Source organism: Struthio camelus, chromosome 2 (genome assembly GCF_040807025.1).
Source record: "Struthio camelus isolate bStrCam1 chromosome 2, bStrCam1.hap1, whole genome shotgun sequence".
Taxonomy (NCBI): domain Eukaryota; kingdom Metazoa; phylum Chordata; class Aves; order Struthioniformes; family Struthionidae; genus Struthio; species Struthio camelus.
Window position 1 is genome coordinate 117042017 of NC_090943.1, and position 23424 is coordinate 117065440.

The 23424-nt window shown below is 39.0% G+C and overlaps 1 protein-coding gene across 14 annotated transcripts in view; it reads right to left on the reverse strand.

The window, feature by feature from the left end:
• Positions 1–23424, reverse strand: part of PTPRM (protein tyrosine phosphatase receptor type M) — a 488712-nt gene that overhangs the window by 310772 nt on the left and 154516 nt on the right. For all 14 annotated transcript variants that reach the window (XM_068932232.1, XM_068932230.1, XM_068932229.1 and 11 more), the window contains exons 3-5: positions 14940–15205; positions 3320–3398; positions 370–485 (exon numbers count right to left, since the gene is read on the reverse strand). In XM_068932232.1, coding sequence (XP_068788333.1) covers positions 370–485; positions 3320–3398; positions 14940–15205 — 461 coding nt within the window. The remainder of the gene's footprint in view (positions 1–369; positions 486–3319; positions 3399–14939; positions 15206–23424) is intronic.

Below are 23424 nucleotides of genomic sequence, written 5' to 3' on the forward strand. Positions count from 1 at the left end.
AGAAAGATAGAGGCAAGCCAAGAACATCATTATGTATAATGTTTCAGTTAGCCAGAGTTGATGCCAGGAGAAAGTGATGCGTTCTCCCTTGGGGATTTAGCATGTGCTCATGATCACTACAGATAACATAAACAGTACCTTTATTTTTAATAGTACATCCCATTTGAAACAAGAGAGGGAAATCTTCCAGTAGCAGTTTCTACAAAAGAACACATGCTACACAGCAGTTCAAAGACACTAACCTAATGTTAATAAACAATCCAGACAGTGCTATTATTTTTCCATATGTTTTACATTCCTTTCAGAGTGGAGAACCTCCCCTCTCCCCCCCCCCCCATATCTCAGTCTATTAAGACAGAAATAAATTACCTGTAACCAGAGCCTGTCGCCTGTATTTGTTCTACCATTGGCAGTGCATTGAAAAGTAGCAAATTGCCCTGCGTTAACTTCCACGCTCTGAAGACGCAAGAAATGGGGAGTTTTTGCTGTTGAAAGAAAAAAAGTAATGAACTTATGTAACGTGAAAGTACCAGTTATAATTAATATACTAGAGCACATGGAATAGCCCTGCTTTAAAACATTTTAGGTTGTTTCAACTTTGTTCTTTATTCTTCTGTACCTGGGAAACAGCAGAAGAGAAGGGTGCTATTTTATTGTTCCTGCTGTGCAAATTATCTTAGCTCGGCACCCCTCTTGCACTAACACTCTGTATTAATAAAGATTATTTTGAAAAATAATTGATGTTTTGAACAAAAACATATTAGATACTTACACTACCAACTAGACAAAACAGTAAGAAGTTAAATGATGCTGTCAGGGAAACAGGTATTTCTTTTTAACCAGGTACAGTTTCTATAGAGGAGGTGCTTTAGAACTGTAGCATACCAAACATTTCTTACCAATTTCAGCTATATTCCTTAAATATAAGTCTTTCCAATGACACTACACAAAACAAAACACGATGCACTCTTCATACCATCACTTATTTTTCATTTAGAATAAGAAAATACTCCCAGTACCACTGAAGGCAAAACTGCTGCAAACAACCTAACCAGTGAAGTATCTATTTGAACAAGAACTGTGTCCACTGATGGAGGAAAGATAGCATGCTTATTTTTGTTTTACTGGAAAAAGTCAACAAAACGAGACAGAAAAGAGTGGAAATTTGATACAGAGAATTATCCTTGAAAAGGCAGTAATCCCAACCACTCAAATCCTATTTGAGTCGAGGGGAATTTTTGCACTGTCTCTACTGGCAGATAAGCCAGGCTTTGAACACTGCTTTCAGTCATGGGAATGTTACAGCTAGCAAAACACCGACAAACTAAGCATACGCTTTCTAGTAGAGTATCTAAACTTTCTTAAAAGAGCTTATTGCTGGGGAAACTGCATTTTTGAGGAGTATATAAAACAACCAGCTACCAGAATTCAAGAAAAATGGCTAGCTAATATCCAGCATAAGGCGGTATAAGAAGGAGGAGATGGAATAAGATGGCCCAAGTTAATATCTCACTACAGGAGGAAATGTTGTCATGATTAATGTCCATATGGCAAAGTCAGGCTGCTTTTTTTTTTTTTTTTTTAAACGTCTGCTTTGAACCCCTGCTCAATTTTTCCTCAGTCTTCCTCAGCTCTGGAAAACAAGCCTTTCGGAACTACCAGGCATGGCCTAAGTGGAAAGGGGATTTGGATAAAAAACAATAAAAAAGAACTCCCACACCCTTTCAGTTCTACATGCTTGCGATTTGTCCTCTGCTTGCACATCGTTCATACAACACAGCCAATGCCTAGTAAATACTTCCATTTCTAATTTTTGTTTGAAAAGTTAATCCCTCCAAAAGTATTTTTTCTGGCAATTTCTGTACAGAATTGAAACAGAAAAAATAGCATTATGAATCTTACAAAGTTTTAAACATGAAGTAATTCTATTCCAATACTCACATTTTTTTTCAGTTTTCTTGTAGATAGTGTAACTGGTTTTATGTCTTAACTTCAAGATTTTAGTTACCTTATCAAAGAACTGTTTCATTAAAGCTATTAGATTTCAACATTGTCATGTTAGCTCTGTACATATACGGGGCATAGCTGGGGTTTAATTCAATCTCCACAGTAATAACAGCTACTTGCAGGTTTTCAGAATTCATCAGTAGACATGCACAGATCAAACCCCCCAAAATCTGTGCAGACAAAATTATTAAGCTGATAAAAATTCTGCTTTAGACTTAGTCTATTGAACTGAAGATAGAAATTCAAAATGCAGCTTAAGCACAAATACTGCCTAACAACGTGAGAGCCTTCTGTGTTTATTAGAACTAAGTGAATCAGAAATAACAGAGCTGCTGATTCTGCATAACTGTCTTCATATTTGAAGAAATTTCTGTGTCTTCTTGCCACTAACACTAAAACCATTTTTATGTGGTGCTTTAGTATTAACCAATAAACCACTTTTTATTTTAAATGACAGTCTTGCTTACAAACCACAAAGGATGCATGCAGGTACGATATGTCATAAGAAGCAGGTGAACAATTATGGACATATTGATGCCTTTTTCCCCACTCAGTCATTTGGTCAGTAAGATTATGATCTACAACTTAGAATGTATGATTTTAATACGTCTTATTTAACAAACAGAGAATACATGAAATAATCATAGCTCATTTAAGTAATCTGTTCAAAGACAGCATCTAGATTACTACATTAAAGCTTTCACTTGCAAGGTTTTATTTTGTCATCTTGTTTAAAAGAATTATAGATAGTTAAGTATTACATATCCTTCATGAGGGAACAAGGAAACTTATGGGAAGCTCAAGGGAATAAAAAAGTGTAGAAACCTAGCCATGAATCCAAAGCGCAAAACTGGGGGAAAGTGCCCTAAGCAATCTTACTTAGCAAAGCCACTGCCTTCTGCCAGCTGAGTTTCCTTCCTCACAAGCTTTGGAAAAAAAGTCATATATATTCAGTTCTCACTTTGTCCATCTGCTCTCACTAATGCCTCAGCTTGTGGCTGCACTGAATTTTTGGTGCTGACAGAAAGCTGGTGAACTAATCTTGATGACTTTTGTTCTGAAAGAGTTGTTAGATGCCCCAGCCAGGGACTGATCCTCATGCCCATTGCTGTACGCAAGCTGCACACAAAAACTTGTCTTTAAAGCCAGTGCAGTGCTCAAATACTAGTAATACTTTGTATGTACTCAGCATATCTTTATAGCAGTGACATTGTTTTCCGACATTTACCTTATCCTTTGCTTCAGGCTTACTGAAGCATGGTGCCATATTCATTTTAGAGGCCTGGCTTAAAAATAGCATATAGGTACTTACTACATGGGTGTCCTAAAACTTTCACTTCATCGAGAGCCACGTATCCAGGGTGACCTGAAGTGACCACTTCAAAAACAACCTGAGAAGTAAAAAGAGAATTTCAGTTAGAAGCTTTGTAACAGAGAAAATGTAAACATACTGTGTTATAAAAGAAAAAGGCAACTCGTTCAACGTTTTGAGAAGTTGAAAATGAAAGACAAGCAAAACCCTTCAAAATGTGTTCTTCTTAATACACAGAGATGATAATATAAATCACATTTTTTCAGGTTTATACCGTTTTTGGAGATTTACCAGTGTGATCACATATAGTTCACAATGAGAAACAACCAGAAAACATCCCAATATTGCACCTTCCAAAATAGTTACGTAATAATTACCTGATGTGTTAACATTCTATTCTGGATTCTTTCTCTTACAGAGCAAAAACCTACTTGTATTTACTAAGTGACACTTATGCAGCACACAGACATCTCTACAGTATCAGAGATATGCATACCTGTTTTCATGAGTGTATTTTCCAGGCTCTTAATCTTCCACCTACTGTAGCGAATTAAGTAAAGCAGATCCATTGGCTGCGGTTTGTTTAATGGCTATAAATAGGTCACAAAATAAATGGACCCTTCTTGTCATTTGAATTAAGCATACTCAAAAGTAAACCTCTCCAAACTTTGGCAGCCTTAGCTTTGCACATCCCAAGAATGTTTATGTAGAATAGAAGAAATTATGCCAGTAACGTTAGCAGGTACATTTTCAAAGCAATGCAGAAGTTCATGCTCATATTCAGGTTGTGAGGGCTTTTTTTTTTATTATCCTTCTCCTTCACTTGGAAATTTAACCCTAATTGCCTCTAGTCACTAGACTCAGGAAGCACACTGAGCAAGATAGAGTTTAAAAACTATTTTTTACATCTGTGCTATGCTTGACCTTGGAATAGATGCAAAAGGACACTATGTACCATATCCTTTACTGCAATTATTTCAGCAGAAAGAGAATGATACAGAATGCAAACATGTCACAGGGATAACATACAGCCCTATCATATTAAATCATAGTTTTCTGCTGCTGAATAAACACGGATAGAAGCACTGTTTCTGAAATTAAAACAAATCTTGAGTTGAGTAAATACTTCATCACCTCTTCCTCTCTCTTATGCCTTGGTTTCACCCATCCCTTCTAAGTCTCGTTTTAAATTCAGTCTCTCAAATTATTATCTCATCCTGCATTATCTCCTTACCACATAATAAAATCTCTCTCTCGTAACTTCTTTCTCAATCTCTCTGATGCGGCCTTTTATTGAAACAATTTTCTCAACAATCATCTCCAGTGAATTCTTCCTACCTAAATAAAGCTTATATCCAACCCTTCGTATATTATAAACTGCTTTTGAACTCTAAGTGTCTTGATCTCTTCTTTCTTGCTTCTGCTTTCTGCCACCTTTCTCACCGCTCCATCAGTGAATATTCACCCGCTGCTTCTCTCCCAGATAGCACAGTATTCATGCTAGGTTCTCTCCATTTCTCCTTCTCAGTCTGACTGGACTGAAACTTCTGCGAACTTGGCTTTAACTCTACAACGTGGACAAGTAATCTACTTTTCATTCTAGTTCTGTCTCCTGTCGAAACAAAAATTCCAGCCTACAGTACTAATGTTGCCTCCCAGGTGAACCAGGCAACAACTGCAAAACGTAAGAGGCAATGAGGAAAGTTCAAAAGGCACCAAGCAATTTTGGCAGAAACAAGTTCTGCTAGAAATGGATTGCTCTGCCACAGGCCCCAGCCTGTGGCTTTCTGAACTGCTGAACCGACTCTGCCGGCACTCAAAATTGATACTCCTGATCCACAGCAACAGAGCTGGGGTATGTATTTGGCTCCCAGCATTCAGCACAGCATTCAGAGTAAGTCCATTCAAAATCTCAAAGCATCTCTCTCCTACAAACAAGAGAGGCTTTTGGTGGAACCAGTCTGATGAACTATCTTGGGAAAAATACATAGAGCAGAAGTAGTACATTGCTCTTAAAATTAACTTCTATTCAAAGACCTGAAAGAGCCTTTCCAAGGAAAATAATCATTGCCCTCATCTTAATAGCCGTGAAACGGAAATACAGAGCCAGAAGTAACTTGCACAAATCAACCTTAAGTTCTGATGGTAGCACAAGACACAGAGCACCGAATTTCACACTGAATTTTGAAAGAAAGATCTTGGGGTATCTCTCTGTATCAACAAATGTAACAGGATCTTTCTCTGTTCTTGGGTTTGTAAGTTCTCAGTTTGCGCCATGTTCTGTGAAAAACACACTTATACTGCTGCCCTCGAGGGAGGAGACCGCTTCATTTCTTGGGGAGCTACCAAGACCATTCAGTAGTCTGAAAGACTGTAGGGCAAGGGAATCATGGCCTAGTCCTGGGAACCTGCAGCTCCCAGCAGGCATGTTACACCCTGGCAGGGATGTTACAACGCAGCAGGGAAGAGCTGCCAGGCAGGTCTCAGAAATGGGGGAAACGTTTCCTGGGGAAATATGCTGCCGCTAAGAAAGTGAACAAAATCCAAGTAGAGAGGCGAAGACGTGCCTGTAAAAACACACAGGGCTGGAGGGACAGCTGTGTCTTTCCTGTCTTCCCTAGTTGCTTTGAGTTTTCTCCATCAAGAAGAAAAAAAAAAATTACCGCCAGATGTTTTAACAGGGTGTTTTAACTAAAAAAATGTTGCACAAACATAAAATGTTGCCTTTTCCAGGGAATTGCCTGACTTCTAACAAAACCAAATTCCTGAACTCCAGAAAACAAAACATGAGTAAGACCTATTCAGAAGATCTTGAAATATTTTTTGTTCCATAACTGGGGAGCTTAGAACCCGTAGGAGAATCTGCAGCAAAGCACTTTATTATTGCAGCATACTCGCAGACAAACAAAGCTTGTAGATTCTAGACACAAACCAGCTTCTTCAGTTCACAGGCAGAAACTGAAACCCTGAAATAACCAAACTGGACATATTTATGACAACAGACAAAGACTCAATGACTGATCTAAAATACCCTGCCATGTCTCTAGACAACATACCAAAGTGTCATTACCAAAATAAGCCAGACAATGTATCAAGAGACGGCCAGCTGGACATGCTATTAAATTACAATTATTGTCATTAAAGAGTGCAAGTTCCAAGGGAAAGTAATACAAGTTGAAATACTATCAAGTTTAATCATGCTTCCATTAAAAGCAATAGCCAAGCTGACAGCAGCTTTGATGGTGATAAGTTTGGGTCTTTCCTGATATAAAATATGCATTTTTCAGCAACTGGAAAGAGACACTACAGAAAGCAGTGACATACCATAGCCAAAAAGACTGATGGGCCTTATACTCTATTTATTCAAGGATATGACACGTACTACAAGTGCAGTAAGATAATTTCCATTCTGAAATGAAAATTCAGGCTCTGAAATACTACTATCTTCTGTATCAGAATCTAGTATTGTATTTTATTTGGATTAATAAAATAAAGATGATGGGCTAAAATATCTGACCATTTTCCCATTTTACACTAAGAAAGAATTTGGTCCTATCTATGGCACATTTCTGAAAGTCCTAGCAATGTAGTGCATACTGTAAGAAACTGCTCAGGAATGGACTTAGATAACTCATTTATTCATTGAAAAGTTTACACTCAGGGCTGTCAGGACTACTCACAAATCTGGATCAGTTTCACTAATGCCTTCACTAATAATTTCACCAGCAATAAAAGCCAGAAATTCAGTTTGTGTCCAGCTTTTTTCCATCATTTCGCGTTTCAAGAGTTGCTCGGCTTGAAGAATTTAACTTTTTCACTCTCGTCTCTAAACTGTGGACCTCATCGCAGCTGACACAACATCTGCAGGCAATGTATAAGACTGCAGTCAAAATAGAAACAACATTCCAGAACAGCAAGCTGGGCAATCCTTTGATTTGTAGCCTAGTGTTCTTTCACCTTATCAGTCAGGAAACAACTGGTTAAAACACTGACTTCACTTGCTCATGAAAACCTCTGCTGAATGTCGCCCTGAGAGATGTTTCACACCAAGCTATACCTCACACGCCTGCCAAACAGGAAACAGGGAAGCGGCTTAACGTTGCACTGTCCCTGATCCTCCCTGCTTCAGTGAAGAGCAAAATTAGCTTTTCATTCCTGCCATTTCCCCTTTCTATGTATGAACAAAGAAACGGGGTTTGCTCGCCATCATAAACGCTTACTACTGAAAATGTGCTACTCGAGATAACTTGTCTCTTGCAAAGAACAATAGAAATAAATAGTTTCTGTTACTACACAGCCTCACTTAGTAAATTCCTGCCTTTGTTGCTGGAAAATTACAATGCCTTCAGTCAAAAGGTGGACTGTACCTAATATAAACACCCTCTACTTCACACAGCTCAAAATAGCTCTCTGAAAAAAGAAAAAAAAAAAAAGCAGTATTAAATAATCTACTGCCATAAGGCTATAACCCCGCTACGGCCAGTAACTCTGCTGAGATTCCTTTAGTTACGCATCCCACGCTGTCTGCGGCGCTTACTGCCTTTCCTCAGTTTCTGCCGTACTTTACTTCCCACATTGCCCTTCTTCGGTTATATTTTACACCAGTGGTTACAAAAGTGTTAGGCACAGTCTCGCTCCAGCAAACCGGCAGTGTATCGGATCCCAGGGGCTTGAGCTCCACTCCTTGATTTGTCTGGAGGCCACTCACTTTATTGCAGGGGCATTACCACAGCTACTACTGCTGATGCCTTTTCAAAGCCATGTCATGGACATTTCCAACCTGGTCCTTCATGGAGCCCACCAAAACCCATCAGAGCTTCTTCACTTGTGCTCTCAGCAGCGTTGCCACATCTGTGACATGGCTTGGTCTCAGCAGTTAGAGAAAAGGACCTTGTTTATGTGACAAAAAGCACATAACCTGCTTACTCTTGGCCTTTTTTAGATTGCTGGGTTTTTTTTTAAAACTTAGGTATATTGTCTACCCTGGCACATATTTCTCAAAATAACTATTCCTAAACCACATGACTCAGTGATTTTGTAGTGGTTAAAAATACAGTGCATTTCAAAGTCTCTTTTGAGTTCAAAGCGCAGCTTAAGTACTGTATGTGCTCAGTTTAATGCAACCCATACAACACACGAGCATGTGAGCGTGACCTTTACTGCACAGGAAACTCAATTCTTTGTCCTTCCTGATGACTTCAGTACATGATGTGAGCCAAACTCCAAGTACAGCATGTACAAAGCAGGTTATGAAATAAATGAAAATTTACATCCAAATTTGAAAACGTAGCTTGGATCTACTGCTTCTTACTCCCTAAACTCCTAATTTACAAGGGAAAGCGTCAGAACGGTAAAGGGTAAACCTCATCTTAGTGTGAAGTGATACCATCCAACTCCTTTGTGTCCTTACTAAAAAAGGATTCTGGAATTACTAGCAAGCTCTTACCCCATCTTCTCATTCCAGTTACACAGGAAATTATGTTTAAAGAAGGTGCACTGGCATAGGCAGCAGCGTACTCCACTGGAAGATATTTTTAATGCTTTCAGTTCCATTTCTGGATTTTAAAACTGCTGTGTTTGTTGTTTTATTTATTCAAGATTTGTTTCGGCTCACTGCTGCCACGACTGACTCTCAGCAAATTACAAGGCAAATAATTCAAAATATAAAAAGTGATAGGGACAGAGAGTAACTTACAATGGTGCTGTGCCAAACTGCCTGCTTGTAGGGAGAAGAGCTGGGAACACACGCCCTAAGCAGGCTCAACCCAGTAGTGATGTTTCACACACTGAAAATTTCTAAAACTGCAAATGCTTCCAAAAATAAAATATATTTTTCAAATACCGTAAACTGCTCTGAGAATCATTAAGTAACCTGAAAAAATTAGAAAACCCAAAATGGAACAAAAAAGAACACCGAACCCAATGTTTTTTCCTCTTGCTAAAGGATCCGAATTAGGAAAAATCAAAACATTCAAAAAAGAAAGAGAGAAAAAAAAGAAAGACCTTCCTCTCCCCCCTCCACATATAGGAACCGGCTTACCAAGACTTACTTTTAACTCAAAGCACCAATTTTAGATCCTTTCAACCCACTGAGCCTGGTCCCCAAGAACCTAACAAGCTCACCGCTACCTACAGATATCTACATAGCATTTAATCCTCTTCTTCTGTCTACAGCCCAATTCTACTTAAATAAGGAGGAGGGTGAAGGCCCTTGTTTTGTTTGCCAGGCTGTTTCTAATGGCATGATAAACTCCTTCATGCTCTTGCTAAGGGTGCACCAAGTAAACAACGGTTCAGTAAAGCAAACAATTTCTCCTGTGACCAGTGAGACAAAGCGGAAGCCAATGCTCTCGTAGGGGAGCGCTCCTAAAGGGATTCTCTAACGCAAAAATATGGCTGGCTCCTGTAGCTACTTTGAAACAAATAGCTCAGAGACCAGGAGCCACAGCAGAAGAGAACAAGCTGTGCTGATTATCTTTGCCCCTCAGAAAATATTTCGCTGCTTCAATCTATGTTGCTGCAGCTCTACTGTAATCAGTAGCTAGACTGTAACGTAGACATACCCTAAAGTCAAAGGCAGATGTTAAGCACTACCACTTAGAAGATCATTAATTAATGAATTATATATATTTTAACCACCAGAATATATGAAAATTTAAGTTTAAATGAGCAGTAATTAAACTACTATTAGTGTTGTTACATGCAGGTTATCATTGATTTACATATCTACTTCAGCTTCCCTACAGGGTGAAAACTATACAAATAATTACCTAGTAAAAAGAAAAGTGCACATGAAAAGAAAATAATTACTTTTCTCAGAGCCTATGCTTCGAAAGAGTCAATTCTAAATGAAAATCCAACAAGAAAGGTATTAATAAATTTGAATAACTATGGTGAATGCTTTGCATGTATGTGTTAATAATGTGTGGTTTAAACAAACAAATCTTTAGATGTTGGATTAAAATCAGATTCACTGCACACTACACAGCCTAATTTCTATTCAGCTACCGTTAGTGGGAGTTACTGTGCCTACATTTTTCATGAATCACCAAGAAAACAGACTACCACCACTGTGTTTTTAAGCGTCCTGAATTGTGTAATATTGCAACTGTGAAATGTTTTCATATAATTTGTCTTAAGGGTGTTGTAGTATATTTTGGCTCTATTTTGGGCTAGACATCTTGGAGGTGTCCTGCTAATGGAATGGAATTATATGGCATTCATAGGTATGCAGATGCCTATAAAGCTATGCAATTTAAAACAAAACAAAACAAATCACACATGTACATTCTTTGGTCCCTTCATCTACTAATGCAGAGTATTTTCCTGAAGATTATTCATCAGTAAACTGCCAACCTTCATAGATGAAACGTTAAAAAGGCTGCTACCATTCCTTAAACAATCTCCTCAGCAGGAGCTTCGTGATTTGGTTCAATAAGATCAGGCTGCCTCAGATAATCCCCGGGGGAAAGCCTTGCAGATGCTGGAGATTATGCGAGAAACGCATGAATTTCTGCCAAAAGAGCTAGTGGTTTTGGAATCAAAAGGAAAGGAGCTCAGAAAACAGAACTGATGTCAGATGGGTCCTCTGCTTTCTCCCAACTGCGCGTTCAGCTATCTGAGCTCTCACCTAACTCCAACACGTGCTCTTGCGAGACCCACATCTCTTGCGAGATCCACATATACCCACTCTCCTCTTCCTGCCCTTTTCCCAACTCTCAACTTCTGCATTTCTCTAACTTCTAACCTGTCCCCAAAAGAGACTCTTTGAAGAAGAAAAAACATGGACACAGAGATGAAAAGAGTTCAGAAACAACAAGAAATTGCAAGCGTGACCAGGCAAGTGAGGAAATTGCATTGCAAATTTCTGAGAGGATAGAGACCACCAAAATGGAGACAATCGACTATAAGGAGTCAATATGGAGACAAAGCTTCCTAAAAAATAAATTAGCTTCTTTACATTTAAACCAGTGAAGCTACAGTATTCCACACTGATTCCTTGGACGCCCAGGCATACCCCTAGAGCATAAGGCATTTTGGCACATCAGCTAAACTGCAGTACCTACTCAGATATAATCTCAGATTGTATGCAGCAAATGCAAGGAAAATGATTTATTGTAGTCTTTAGTGAAAGAAGGACAGATTATGTCAAAATATCTACATCTGCTGGGACTACGAGAGAGTACACGTGTCCGTTACAAAAAGACACAGGTGTCTATTACATATCAGCTGATGCATGGTAATTTGATAAATTGCAGTACCACATCCAAGCATCTGAACCTGCAAATATGGGTGAACAGCCCAGCTAAAATTTTAGCTCTCTAGGGAGAAGTGAAATAGAAAGGTTATCCTTCTAAATATCCATATTCCTCAGACATCAGTTAGCGGCATCACGCTGTTAGAAATCTGACACATTATTATTAATATTGATAACACATTTACTATTGTCTGAACTTGTCTATATTTTTATCAAAATATTAATTTAGCTTCAACTTACTAGCTACAGAGAGTCACAGTTTCCTCTATCAAAATTCCTCCGTCCACGTTACTGTTTTGGTTCAGAGCTACAGTCGGGCTTTATAGCGTATCCCTTGATTGCCTTTATTTACTGAGTGCAGTAGATTTATTTACTGAGTTCACAAAGCAGGTCTGTTGCATACAGTCCAGACTCCTTTCAAAAGAACCTAAACTGGAAGCTCCTAAACTGAGAACCTCCTGCTGTTTCAAGTGTCTCCAAAACACGGTAAGGCCTTGTAGTGCAGCAGAGGAATCCAAGTCAGTGCTTGCCGTAAACCTCTTTTGTTGGCCAGTCAGTTTAGGCTAGCACACACGATTTGTGCAGATTGCCATGGCCTGTACACCTTCCCTCATAATCAATTACCTGGGATTCCTGTTGATACAAAACTTTGCTTACATCTCCATTTCACATGCCAGGTAATGATATAGCATATCATGGATGGAGCGTTCTGCTAGAAGCAATGGCCTGTTGATAAATGTGACACAGTATCACCTTCTCTCTTCTACCTCCATGGCAATCACATGCTTCATGACTGATCCTCTGCTTGCAGGCTGCCCACAGGAACTGAGAACAAAGTAGTTCAGTACCACTGACGTTCTATTTCTGTGAACCTTCAGTCCCATGAACCTGAAGTAGCTGCCCAGAGCTATGCAGAATCTCTGTGAGAGATGTGCACGGCAAGAGGAGCAGGACTGCACCACTAGCGCTCACCCTTGGTGATTTACTGAGGGTGAGTGGATGTGTTGCTTTTTGCTAGCTGGTACAGGGAGAAAAGAGCATTTCTACGCCTTACTGCTCCCGCAGCTGCTAATACCTTTGTGTTTTAAACAGACAGACACACTTCAGCCTGTACTAGCAAGGGAGCAGACTGTGTTCCCGACACAGGGATAATAATTCAGGGTGCCCAGACCACTTGTAGAGAAGGCAGAGGGTTGTGTACACAGCTGCCAAAGGACCTACCTGTCCTCGCTATTCCAATCAAGATAGAAAGGCTCTCTGACATCACTGGAGGGCATTCTCAATGTTGGCATCAAGTCTGTCATGTGCAGCCCACAATCTTGCGGTAAGATGACCAAATGCACATTGTACGTTCACCCTGCGAGAGGTAAAGGTGTGGCTAAGCCAGGCAAGGACTCTGTGATGAGGATATGGCCTCATGCCCTGGAGATGCATGTGGAATGCATCTTCCCCCACATTGCTGAGGAGCACCTGAACTCTGCTAATAAGCCTGCCCATCTTGAAAAGGGGCCAGTATCTCCACTGAGCCATGGGGTGACTGATGTATCATGAGTCCTCCCAGTGAAGCCTGCTGAGACGTCCACGAACTGGATCCTCACCAACACCTCCATGACAACTAGCTGTAGCAATTCTTAGCCACCTTGGGCAATGCACTGGATGTGAATGTGGATCCTGTCAGTACACCTAACACATCCCAGGAACACATTTGTTGGAGGCAAAAGGAACTGGAAGATGATCTCAGACACCTCTGTCACCATTTTATCTACAGTGCAACTGCCTACCTGAAACTGGTTAGCCACTAACAAGTAAGAATCACGGCTTGTCTGGCTTGTGAGCAGTCACTCCTTTAAACAAAGGTACACAACACGTTGCTCTGAACTTTTGTACGAGAATGGCTAAGTTGTGGCGCCAGCTCACAGAAGAGCAACTCAGTAGCGCGCTCCTGGATCTCTAAATATTGCACCCACTGCTGGTTGTCCCACTTCAAAGGATAAGACGGACCCACCACTCCACGCCCATCTCTTGGACCAGGACTTTTCTGTCAATTGTGTGAGATTGCTGCAAAGCAATCACAGTGGGAAGGACTCCAGAAAGTTTTTCAGCTTTTTCTTTTCCTTAGAGAAAAAAGGGTTCAAAATGAAGGCCTTCAACTCACTTGAGATGTCCTCACATACCAGCTGCTGCAGCCACAGAAAGAAGTCCTCTGCAACTCTCTGGCCCAAAACCTTGCAGCGGACATCACCAAACTCATGATGAGAACACGGAGTGGGCAACAAACACCATGGTAGCTCTAACACCACAAGCAGGAACAGAAATAAAGCTCTGCCATGTGTGACAGTGGTGGTCAGGGAAACAAGGTATGAATCAACTGCTGCATGCATACATGTATGCTGTCATCCACTGCATGAGATGCACACAGAGCACTGCGAAAGGACAACACCAGAGTTCCTAGGGGTGTCAGCAGTCAAAAAATCCCTATTTTGGGATAGCTTTCCTTCGTAAAGCTTCAAACCATAAGAGTAGCGATGATGTTCAGTACAGGAGACCGAACTCGGTCCAAATCAGCTTTTCAAGCTACAAATAAAAGATGATGAGAAAAATCTCAGCAACAGCTTTGATCTACTAGTCTGCTCCTATTGTATTTACTTGCTCATGTAGACTTAGCCTTTATTTTCGTGGGAAGAAGGAAAAAAATTCATTGAACTACTGTACAGCATTAAATGACTGTATGATCTGTAAACTTTCCTACAGAAAAGCAGCATCCTAAGGAACTGTCAGATGAAATTCTCACTAAATATTTAGGATGTAATCAGAGGAAAGTTCCTATGATAGCTGCTCTTGAATTTATGATTAGTACTGGACAGAACAAATGAATATTGTATTCAAACTGAGGACTCAAACTGAGGATTCAAACAAAGGACCCTGCTGGCTCTAAAGCAACAAGTATTGCTGATCTAAATCAAACTTGAACACCTGACTGCAACAAAATCTACTGGCATTCAATTCCAGCGTCCCTAATGAACTGAAAGAATGAGTGAATTCATTACAGAAAAACAGAGGCAATTGACTGAAATCAATGACAAAATTTATAAATTGTTTCCATCTTATTATTGCATCCACATTTAGAGCATGTGTGTGTCTGTATAAATACATATCAGCACTTTGATAAATGTCTGTATACATATAAATATATATATTTATTATATATAAAAACAGATGTTTGGCATCATCTGCAAGAATATAATTAAGACAAAGATCAGCATAACATACTGAACATCCTACTTTGACTTAAAGCCAAAATGATGATTAAGAACCAGGTGCCTATCATAAGAAACAGAAATTCATAAAAAAAGTAAAACATACCTGATAGAAATTAGGCCAGAAGGTGCTAATTGCCAGTTCTGCTCTGTTCCAAGTACCAGTGGTAGATGTGTTCCAGACTGGGTTACCAATAGGACCATCATTGACTTTTACATATACATTCAAAGTGCCAGGACTAGATCCGCTCTTGCTTGAAACGTAATAGTGGAAATCAATACAATGTGTATCATTTTCTTTTAGATGAGGCAGCAGGAGGTGAGCTTTCTGTCCAGCAAATCTCCCAGATGTATTCACTAACATGAAAGATCCTGCAAAATAAAGTCACTGTTTCAATGTCTTCATTATTTTATTTTTCCCTCCTTAATACGGTGATTTGTGATTACAGTTTCATTAAAAAAAAAATCACTTTACTTTTTGCTTCAACTAATGTAACAGAAATTTCCATTCAGTAAATATTTAATTTAAAGATCTCAAGGGTCTTTGCAAAAGCTAGTAAATATTAGAATTCTCATTTTACAGGCAGAGAAAGAAAGAAAAAAACCCTGACGTGCTCTGCACAGGGCTATGCAATGAGTCTACAGAAGTTAGAAAGAGAATCAGTTGTAGGTCCCAAGTATCCCAGCATTTCTATAGTCTCATTGAAATCAAGGAGAATTGCAGGTGCATAGATGCTGGGAAGCTCAGTCTAAAATCTTCTTGGTTCCTTAGCCTTGCTCTAGGTAAACACCAGCAGCTGCCTAACACCAGCAGCTGCCTCCTCGACTGGTTAAGTGTGGCAATTGGCCCCTGGCCTCAAGAGCCGAGAAAAGAAGGAAGAAAGAAAAACATCCAACAAACGGATAAGTTTTTTTTTAAAAAGCAAGAAATGTTACAATTTGGTCCCCTCCCCCCTTTTCTTAAACAAAAAATGTTCAGGATATAGTTTAAATACTCAATAGAGTATTTAAATAATCAATAGAAAGATTCAAATATCCTTCACACGAACATCCAGTCAACATACGCTCTATTGTTCAGTGCCTACAATGTGTTTCATTGAAGAGTACCATTGAAACAAATCAACTTTCAGAAAAGATGTACCACTAAAGAATTTGAAGGGCTGAATAGTTATTTGATCAGAATAACACCAACTGTTTTCAAGACACTCATATTTCTGTGTTGAACTAGAATCCTAAACCCAGAGTAAAGAATTTCACTAATATATATACTATGATACCACAGAAGGAAGTAAAATACAACAGGACGACTACTTTGGAAAGAGGATAAATCAACAAAATACACTGGATATTTTAAAACGTGTTTTTTTATAAAAGTCAAAAATGAATATGCTATAAATTTACTTTGGGATACGTGCATAGCGAATTGCTTTTACAAAAACAAAGCACACACATTTCTCCAATGGATATTAGGAAATTAACTTTTTTTTTTTAATTGGATGGGTAATGACCCCTTTTAATTTCAATGAGATGCAAACTCCTAAGTCATTTCTTAAAACTGAATGTAGGTGTTGAGGCAACTTCAGTCCAGACTGCACCTCTATCTTAAATAGATTTAACTATTCACTAATATAGTTTTGCAGTTACTTTAAATTATTTATCAAGCATAATGCCTCATCAATTTTCTTTCTAGACAAAATAACGGAGTTTCTAAAGTTGAGAAAGCCTGAAATGAAGTGTGACACCAAGTAATCTGAACATTTTACTACTTAAAAGCCATTACTGCGTACTAAAATTATAAACTGCTAAACACTACAACATATTGGGACAAATCCTTACGCTTTAGTAACATAAGCAGAAGTCACTGACAAGCTTCTCCAATCAAAATGGTCAAAAATCTCACGCTACATATATAATACAGACCACTGTACATTTCAAACTCATTTCCACTTCTGGGGTTCTCATACTGGCTTTGCATACACTCATAAGGAAAGGGTTTTTTTGTTGTTTATTTTAATTTAGCAGAAAGAAAGAAATATTCTTCCAAGTGCTTTTCTATCAAAGGACTGGTTTCTGTGAGTTGCAGAGTACATTACATTCCAATCTTTGTCCTAATAGCATCTGCAACATTTTACTTCTTGCTGCCTTTCAGTAGTCTGTCCCGTAGGAAGGAGAGAGAGGCACAACCAGGCGAAAGAAAGCTAAAACTCAGTATCCTGGCCGGGGCTGCCAGGAGGTGGTGGCGTTCCTCCCGGCCGGTTGCGAAGGGCACAGCGAGGAATAGCTGCTGTTCTCTCTGCCGGCTTTCCACAGGCGCTCACCCTGTCGCAGCCGGTCCGACAGCCCGCCATACTCACAGCCCGTGCCCGGTGTGCTTTTGACTTGTAATACCACCATCTTCAGCACTTCAGTTAGCTCAAAATTAACTTCTGCAAAGATGTGTTAAGGAGAGGACTGCCGCACTTATTTTCATGCGTGGAAAGGAGACCAACCAGGTTAGTAGCTTTCAACCTGCCCCCTTTTCCCTTTTCCACCTTTCCCTTCAGTATGATGAGTCCTGAATTATTTGTGGTCTTGGGCTTATTAAAACAAAAAATTCACATGAGCTGGAATTTTAGCTCGCGTTGCTCAGCGTTTAACTGGCATGCTGAAAGGTAAAGTATGGACAGGCACATGGCTAGAACAACAGTTAGTCCTGTTTGTTTGTTTGTTTTGAATAGCACATTTCCCTATCTTTATAACACAATATAAGAGTTTAAAATAAAACCAAAGAAAATATACTTGGGTACAAATTTCAAATTTAGCCACATGGATGTCTGCTTAAATCATGAAAGAAACCGATATTCCTTCCATCATTTAAGACACAGACTGCTGTTCAATTTGTTTATGGATATTTTAAATGTAAAACCTTTGAAATATTTATAATTGCTTTACTGATCAAAACAATGTTTAAAGCATTTATGATTTCATTAAAATTAAGTGCTAAGCTTTTTTATATCCTCACACACAGAGTGCCATGCAGAAAAGGATACCTTCTTTTCTTCCTCACCTTAACATTTCATGCAAGCGTATTCATAATAACCCAGCCAATTTTATATTCAGTGCTGTTAAGAATCCTATGGCCCTTGATAGAGATGTATTTTTAAGAGCCATTTCACTTGTGATGTCCGGAATAACATGGCCTATATTTTTATTGCACAACTAACAATGTGAACAACTATCAGTGACCTGAGAAAAGGAGTACAGTCAGCCTATTTTGAAAATGTGTCTCAACTCCCTTGTTAAGAGTGAAAAAGTACAAAGGTAACCAAAATAAATCTTATGGCCTCCATTTACAGAAGCAGCTTGATTCCCTTTTGTAAGAAACGGACATCTGTAATGAGTACGCTATTTAGATGCACTGTTTTAGTCGCGCAGCTACAAATGATCTGGTGAGCTCTTCCTAGTTCAGGAGGCAAGACGGAGGAGACAGTGACGTAAATGCATCCTCCTAACTGTTTGACTAAACTTACAGCGCAGTCTCAGGACATGAGGCACAAATGGCGTAACAGTGCCATGATAGGTAAACTACGCCAGATGGCTTTTTTTTGGGAGCGTTTAATTTCCCTCTTGTGAAGGTCTCACTGACTAACACTTTCAGAAGCTTAAGCTTTCCTTTTGTTCCAGTGCACCTGGAGCAGCATACTGACATATTAAAAAAAAACACACACACACACACACACACACAAAACCAACTTTTAACTGGGTTAAAACTAGAAGGACGTTTACTCATCTAATCTGACCTTCTAAACACAGAGCTAAGTAATACGTGGTAGCTTTTTGTTTCAAACACATTAACTTTAATTCTAGCCTAAAGATACCCTCCAGAGAGCATTTAAAGTCAAATTTCCTGAAGTAAGTGGACATCTGAAGGATGGGTACAGGAACAGCCAACTTCCTGAGAGCCTGGTTTCGGAGCAGCAGAGCTCTCTGCTCCGGATGCAGCCTCCTTACAGCAGGCATGGGGCACGGCTTAAGGCCATCACAAGGAAATCCCCAAAGACCTGTGCGTTAAACTACCTAAAATCAGCCCATTTAACGCAGAGCCATTTTGAGCTAGCCAATGGAAAAACTGAGTATAGATGCACGTTACCCATCTTTGAAACTGTGTGCTTTACTGGAGGTAGAACGTGCTCTGACTACTGTGCTCACACCTACCAGCACGTGGGCAAATCTAAAGTTCAGACATAAGCCACCAGCATGCTGTGGGTGTGACAAAGGTTAAGCTAAAGAAAACAAGGATTATACATTTCACGGAAGCCCATGGTCAATGCCTTGACCCTTTATGAGCCCTTATCCTTGAAAGGCTGCCATCTCGTGAAGGAATTCAATCAGTTTGGTTTGACAGTACTGGTTTTTCCAATCATATGATCTCTGATCTACAAACATCAACTTTTAAAGGTGAAAAATAACGTAAATTAAAATCACGTGTAAGTGAGAGCAAACCCAGTAAAATTAAGGCAAAAATAATGACAAACGATACATTTGGATTTAGGTCTTAGTTTCTACACCTAGTTTAACTATGGAACTCCCTACATGAAAAAGTCTTGATATGTACTAAAACGAAAAGGCATAACCTTTAGTCAGAAACAACTACCCAGATTTTACTTAAAACCATACCATATGTATAAAGGGTAGAAAAAAGCAAAATAAACACATTAAAAACTTACTTATGATGTTTTACAAATTTAATCAACTTATCTTCAAAGTCATGTAGAAATTTTCTCTATTAACTTCTCCTATGGTCATCTGTTAAACTGACTGCTAAAATAGCTCTACGCCAGATGGTTATATAAATCTAAAGCATGTAGATAAATTCAATACACAAATAAACACTTTATTTTGACTGAGAAACAAAACAGAGTTCTCAGCCAAAGGAAAAAAAAAACATGGCATAGTTTGTTTGCTGGTGAGTGTTAACAAGTTTAGTTGGTCAGTTCTACAGAAGGGTTTTATCACATACTTGGGCACCTCACAAACATACTGCAAAAATAAACACATGTAGTCACTGTTGCGTCTACTAGGAAACAGTTGTGTGCTAGGAAACGAACTATAGCACGATTCCAACAGAAAACCTGTAAAATTATAAGCAACTCAGTATTCATAAGAAAAGACAGTAAACGTGCCTATTACTATATATTCCTTTTAAAATGAATGATTTCCCTAGATATATTTGCATGTTAAATAAATGGATGATTACAATTTCCTCACTCAAAAAGTTTAAATGGGATTTTTTTAAGCTTCAGTGCCTAGGTCTATGTTTAGGTACTACATGCACGCAATTCAGTAGCTCAAAAATACACACTGAAATCAAACTCAGAAAAAATCCTCCAAATGTTGATGGTGCTCAGCATCCACTGAATTCAATTTAGGCTTCTTTAATCCATGTGTATTAACAGTCACAAACTTGCTTAGTCACCTGTATTTCATCATTTCATCCAGAGGGTTTATATCAACAAATGGGTAGACTCCTACAATTACTGTTGCTTTTACCACTGGTTCTATCCTTCCTCATTGCCAAAATGCATCAGCAATAATTCACCACATATTTGGCACGTTAAAATATTAACCCTAAGAAGATGCAATACTTGAAAAAGGCAATATAGACTAGAAAGGGTCCAAAGTAAAGAGTAAACTGGCCAACAAACTTCCCTGTAATTCTCATTAGCATCAATAGTAATTTTCTGTGTGGCAAGTAGAGGGCGAAATGAAAATTCTGTAATATTTATTCCACCCGTTTTCCAGTAATAAGTAATACCATGACAGCTTTTATTTAGGATTTTGAACACAAAGTGATGCCCAAAAGATGGAGAGATACAAGAACAGCAAAGAAAACCAGTTTGCTAAAAAAAAAAGAAAACTGACAACTACAAAAGCAATATACTCTCCTACAGAAATGATGGAAATGGCACAAGAGAGATTTTCCAGTCACTTCTGCAAGTTTTCACTATGTCACATCACCTTGTTGAGAGAGACACTTTTTACACTTGGAATGTCAAATGCAATGAAATTGAAAGCAATATCATTTTTCATGCATGAAGAAAATGTGACCAGTGAGCAAAGAAAGTTACTTTGTTGATTTTTCAAAGTCCTATACATGGCTGAGGAGAAATGATTACTTTTCCTTCCAGGCAATGACAAGAGATGTTAACCTATCCAGAAACTGAAATTTCATTGATACAATAATAAACGTAAGTTTAAAAGTACTGAAGTTTAATCTCTTTAGTCATCAGGACATGATGATTTTGGCTCTCAATATCTGGGAAATGTGCTAAATGAAGCGAGGCAAACATTCTGATTTTAAGACCAGATATTATATGTATTACCTTATTAATAAAATGTCTTTCAGGCTGTGAAACATATCTTGATCAGGCTGAAAAGTATGATGTTATTATCAAATACACTGTGATATCTTACTAGGTGGATACACAGGGTTTGTTTTTACTAACAGAACAATGCCAACCAACCGTACTACTATCACTATGAGGCTGCTATTTTCTAACTGTAAAATATCACCGTATCATTTCTAGCCTTGCTCTAGTCTTAAGATATCTGGAGATGCTGAGCACGTGACTCCTGTGAGTGTCCAAGACTAACCAAGTGACTGCCCCAGATACTGGAATTGCTGTGCATGTGCAGATGAATTGCAAGGCTCAAGCATAATGGTTCCCACTTCCCAACAAGGAAAGGTCAACAGATACGTTCTTTTCTTATATTTCACAAATGAAAAACGTGTGCTGACCCACTTGGTAGTACTGCAGAAAGCAGAAGATCTGAATTTAACAACAAATACACCCTCAAGCTCTAATTCCCAAAGCTAGTAAACAGAAGAGTTTCTGTCTTCATTTTATTTCTACCATTTACTATTTTTTCAGAAAAAGGAAAAATATATTTTCTTGAAACATTTGCAAATTACGCAACTGACATAATTTGAGCAGCCTCTCAAATCATGACGAACAGTACCTGAAGATCCAGGAACAAAAATGTGCAGTGAAAAAGAAGAGGCAACAAGATACTTCAAGCAGCCACTCTTACATATGATTATAACCAGAGAATTTGGAGCTGGGTCCTGAAGCAAAAGAGAATCATACAGTTTCTGAAGATGGCATCGCTGTAGTCACCGGTTTAAAGGTGTACAAGAGGAAAGCAGAGAAAATATTTCAGTATTTCAACCCTGGCATTCTGCAACTACATAAAGTGAAGGAAAACATTAAAAGAACAGATTAGGATTTTCTTTAGTAATGTCTAATCACTTGCAAATGGACATAATCTTTTCAAGAGAGTCACATCCAAACGGAAAACATTCAAGAAGACTGCACAAAAGAGTCAGGAATAGAAAGAATCATGCCTGGACTAACGTAAGATGGAAAGATGTATTTTTTTTAATGTGAAGTACTGTAAGAGCTTAAAAATGTGGTATCATCAGGAGTACCTCCCAATGATAGGCACAGACATTTCGCTGGTGATGACCTTCACAGAATATCAAACATCTGCCTTCTTAGGACAGAATGAAAGCAAGCAATATTTATTACCTGGCAAAACAGAACAGTACAAGAAAAATTGTTAAAGGCCATTGCGAACCTTTTGGGGCAAGCCTCATGGCTAGTTACAGATGTTTTACTGAAACAGAAATTCAACATATATTAAGATTAAAAAGTTGTTTAGCAGTAGGGTAAAACTCAAAAATAGGCCATATTATTAGTAGTTCTTCTATATTCAGATTGCTATTGTATGCTTCAGTCTGATTAGGAATCCAGCTACATGGCAGATCCTGCTTGGCTTCAAGTTTGAACCTCGCAAATCCTATAAAATACAACGTTGTCAAAACAAACACTCTGTTCTAAAACACAGCTTTTTTCATTGCAGTGTTTCTACTCAGGATACGTGTTATAGGAGAGCAGACCATTCTTAGATAAACACGATGTTGGCAACAGCACAGGCCCAAAAAATAGGACCGCAGTATTCAGTGCAGTTTCATCTACCACTCACAGTGCCTGTTTTTCAGAAAATACAATCTTTCTTTAACTGAAACTTAAAAGAAAAAATAAAACATATAAGCCAAATTATTGTTTGACATCTAAATTACTCATCCTTCTACATCACAAAATGAAACAAATTGACTAATTCAGAGCAATCTGAACTAAAGTTAAATTGGATATTACTTCTGCTCAGATACATCACTTCAATGAGCCAGCAATGTGCCCTTGTGGCCAAGGAGGCCATGGTATCCTGGGGTGCATTAGGCAGAGTGTTGCCAGCAGATGGAGGGAGGTGATCCTGCCCCTCTCCTCAGCCCTGGGGAGGCCTCACCTGGAGTGCAGTGTCCAATTCTGGGCTCCCCAGTACAAGAGAGACATGGCGCTACTGGAGAGAGTCCAGCAGAGGGCTACAAAGATGATGAGGGGACTGGAGCATCTCTCCTATGAAGAAAGGCTGTGAGAGCTGGGCCTGCTCTGCCTGGAGAAGAGAAGACTGAGGGGGGGATCTGATCAATGTGTACAAGTATCTGAAGGGAGGGTGTCAAGAGGATGGGGCCAGACTCTTCTCAGTGGTGC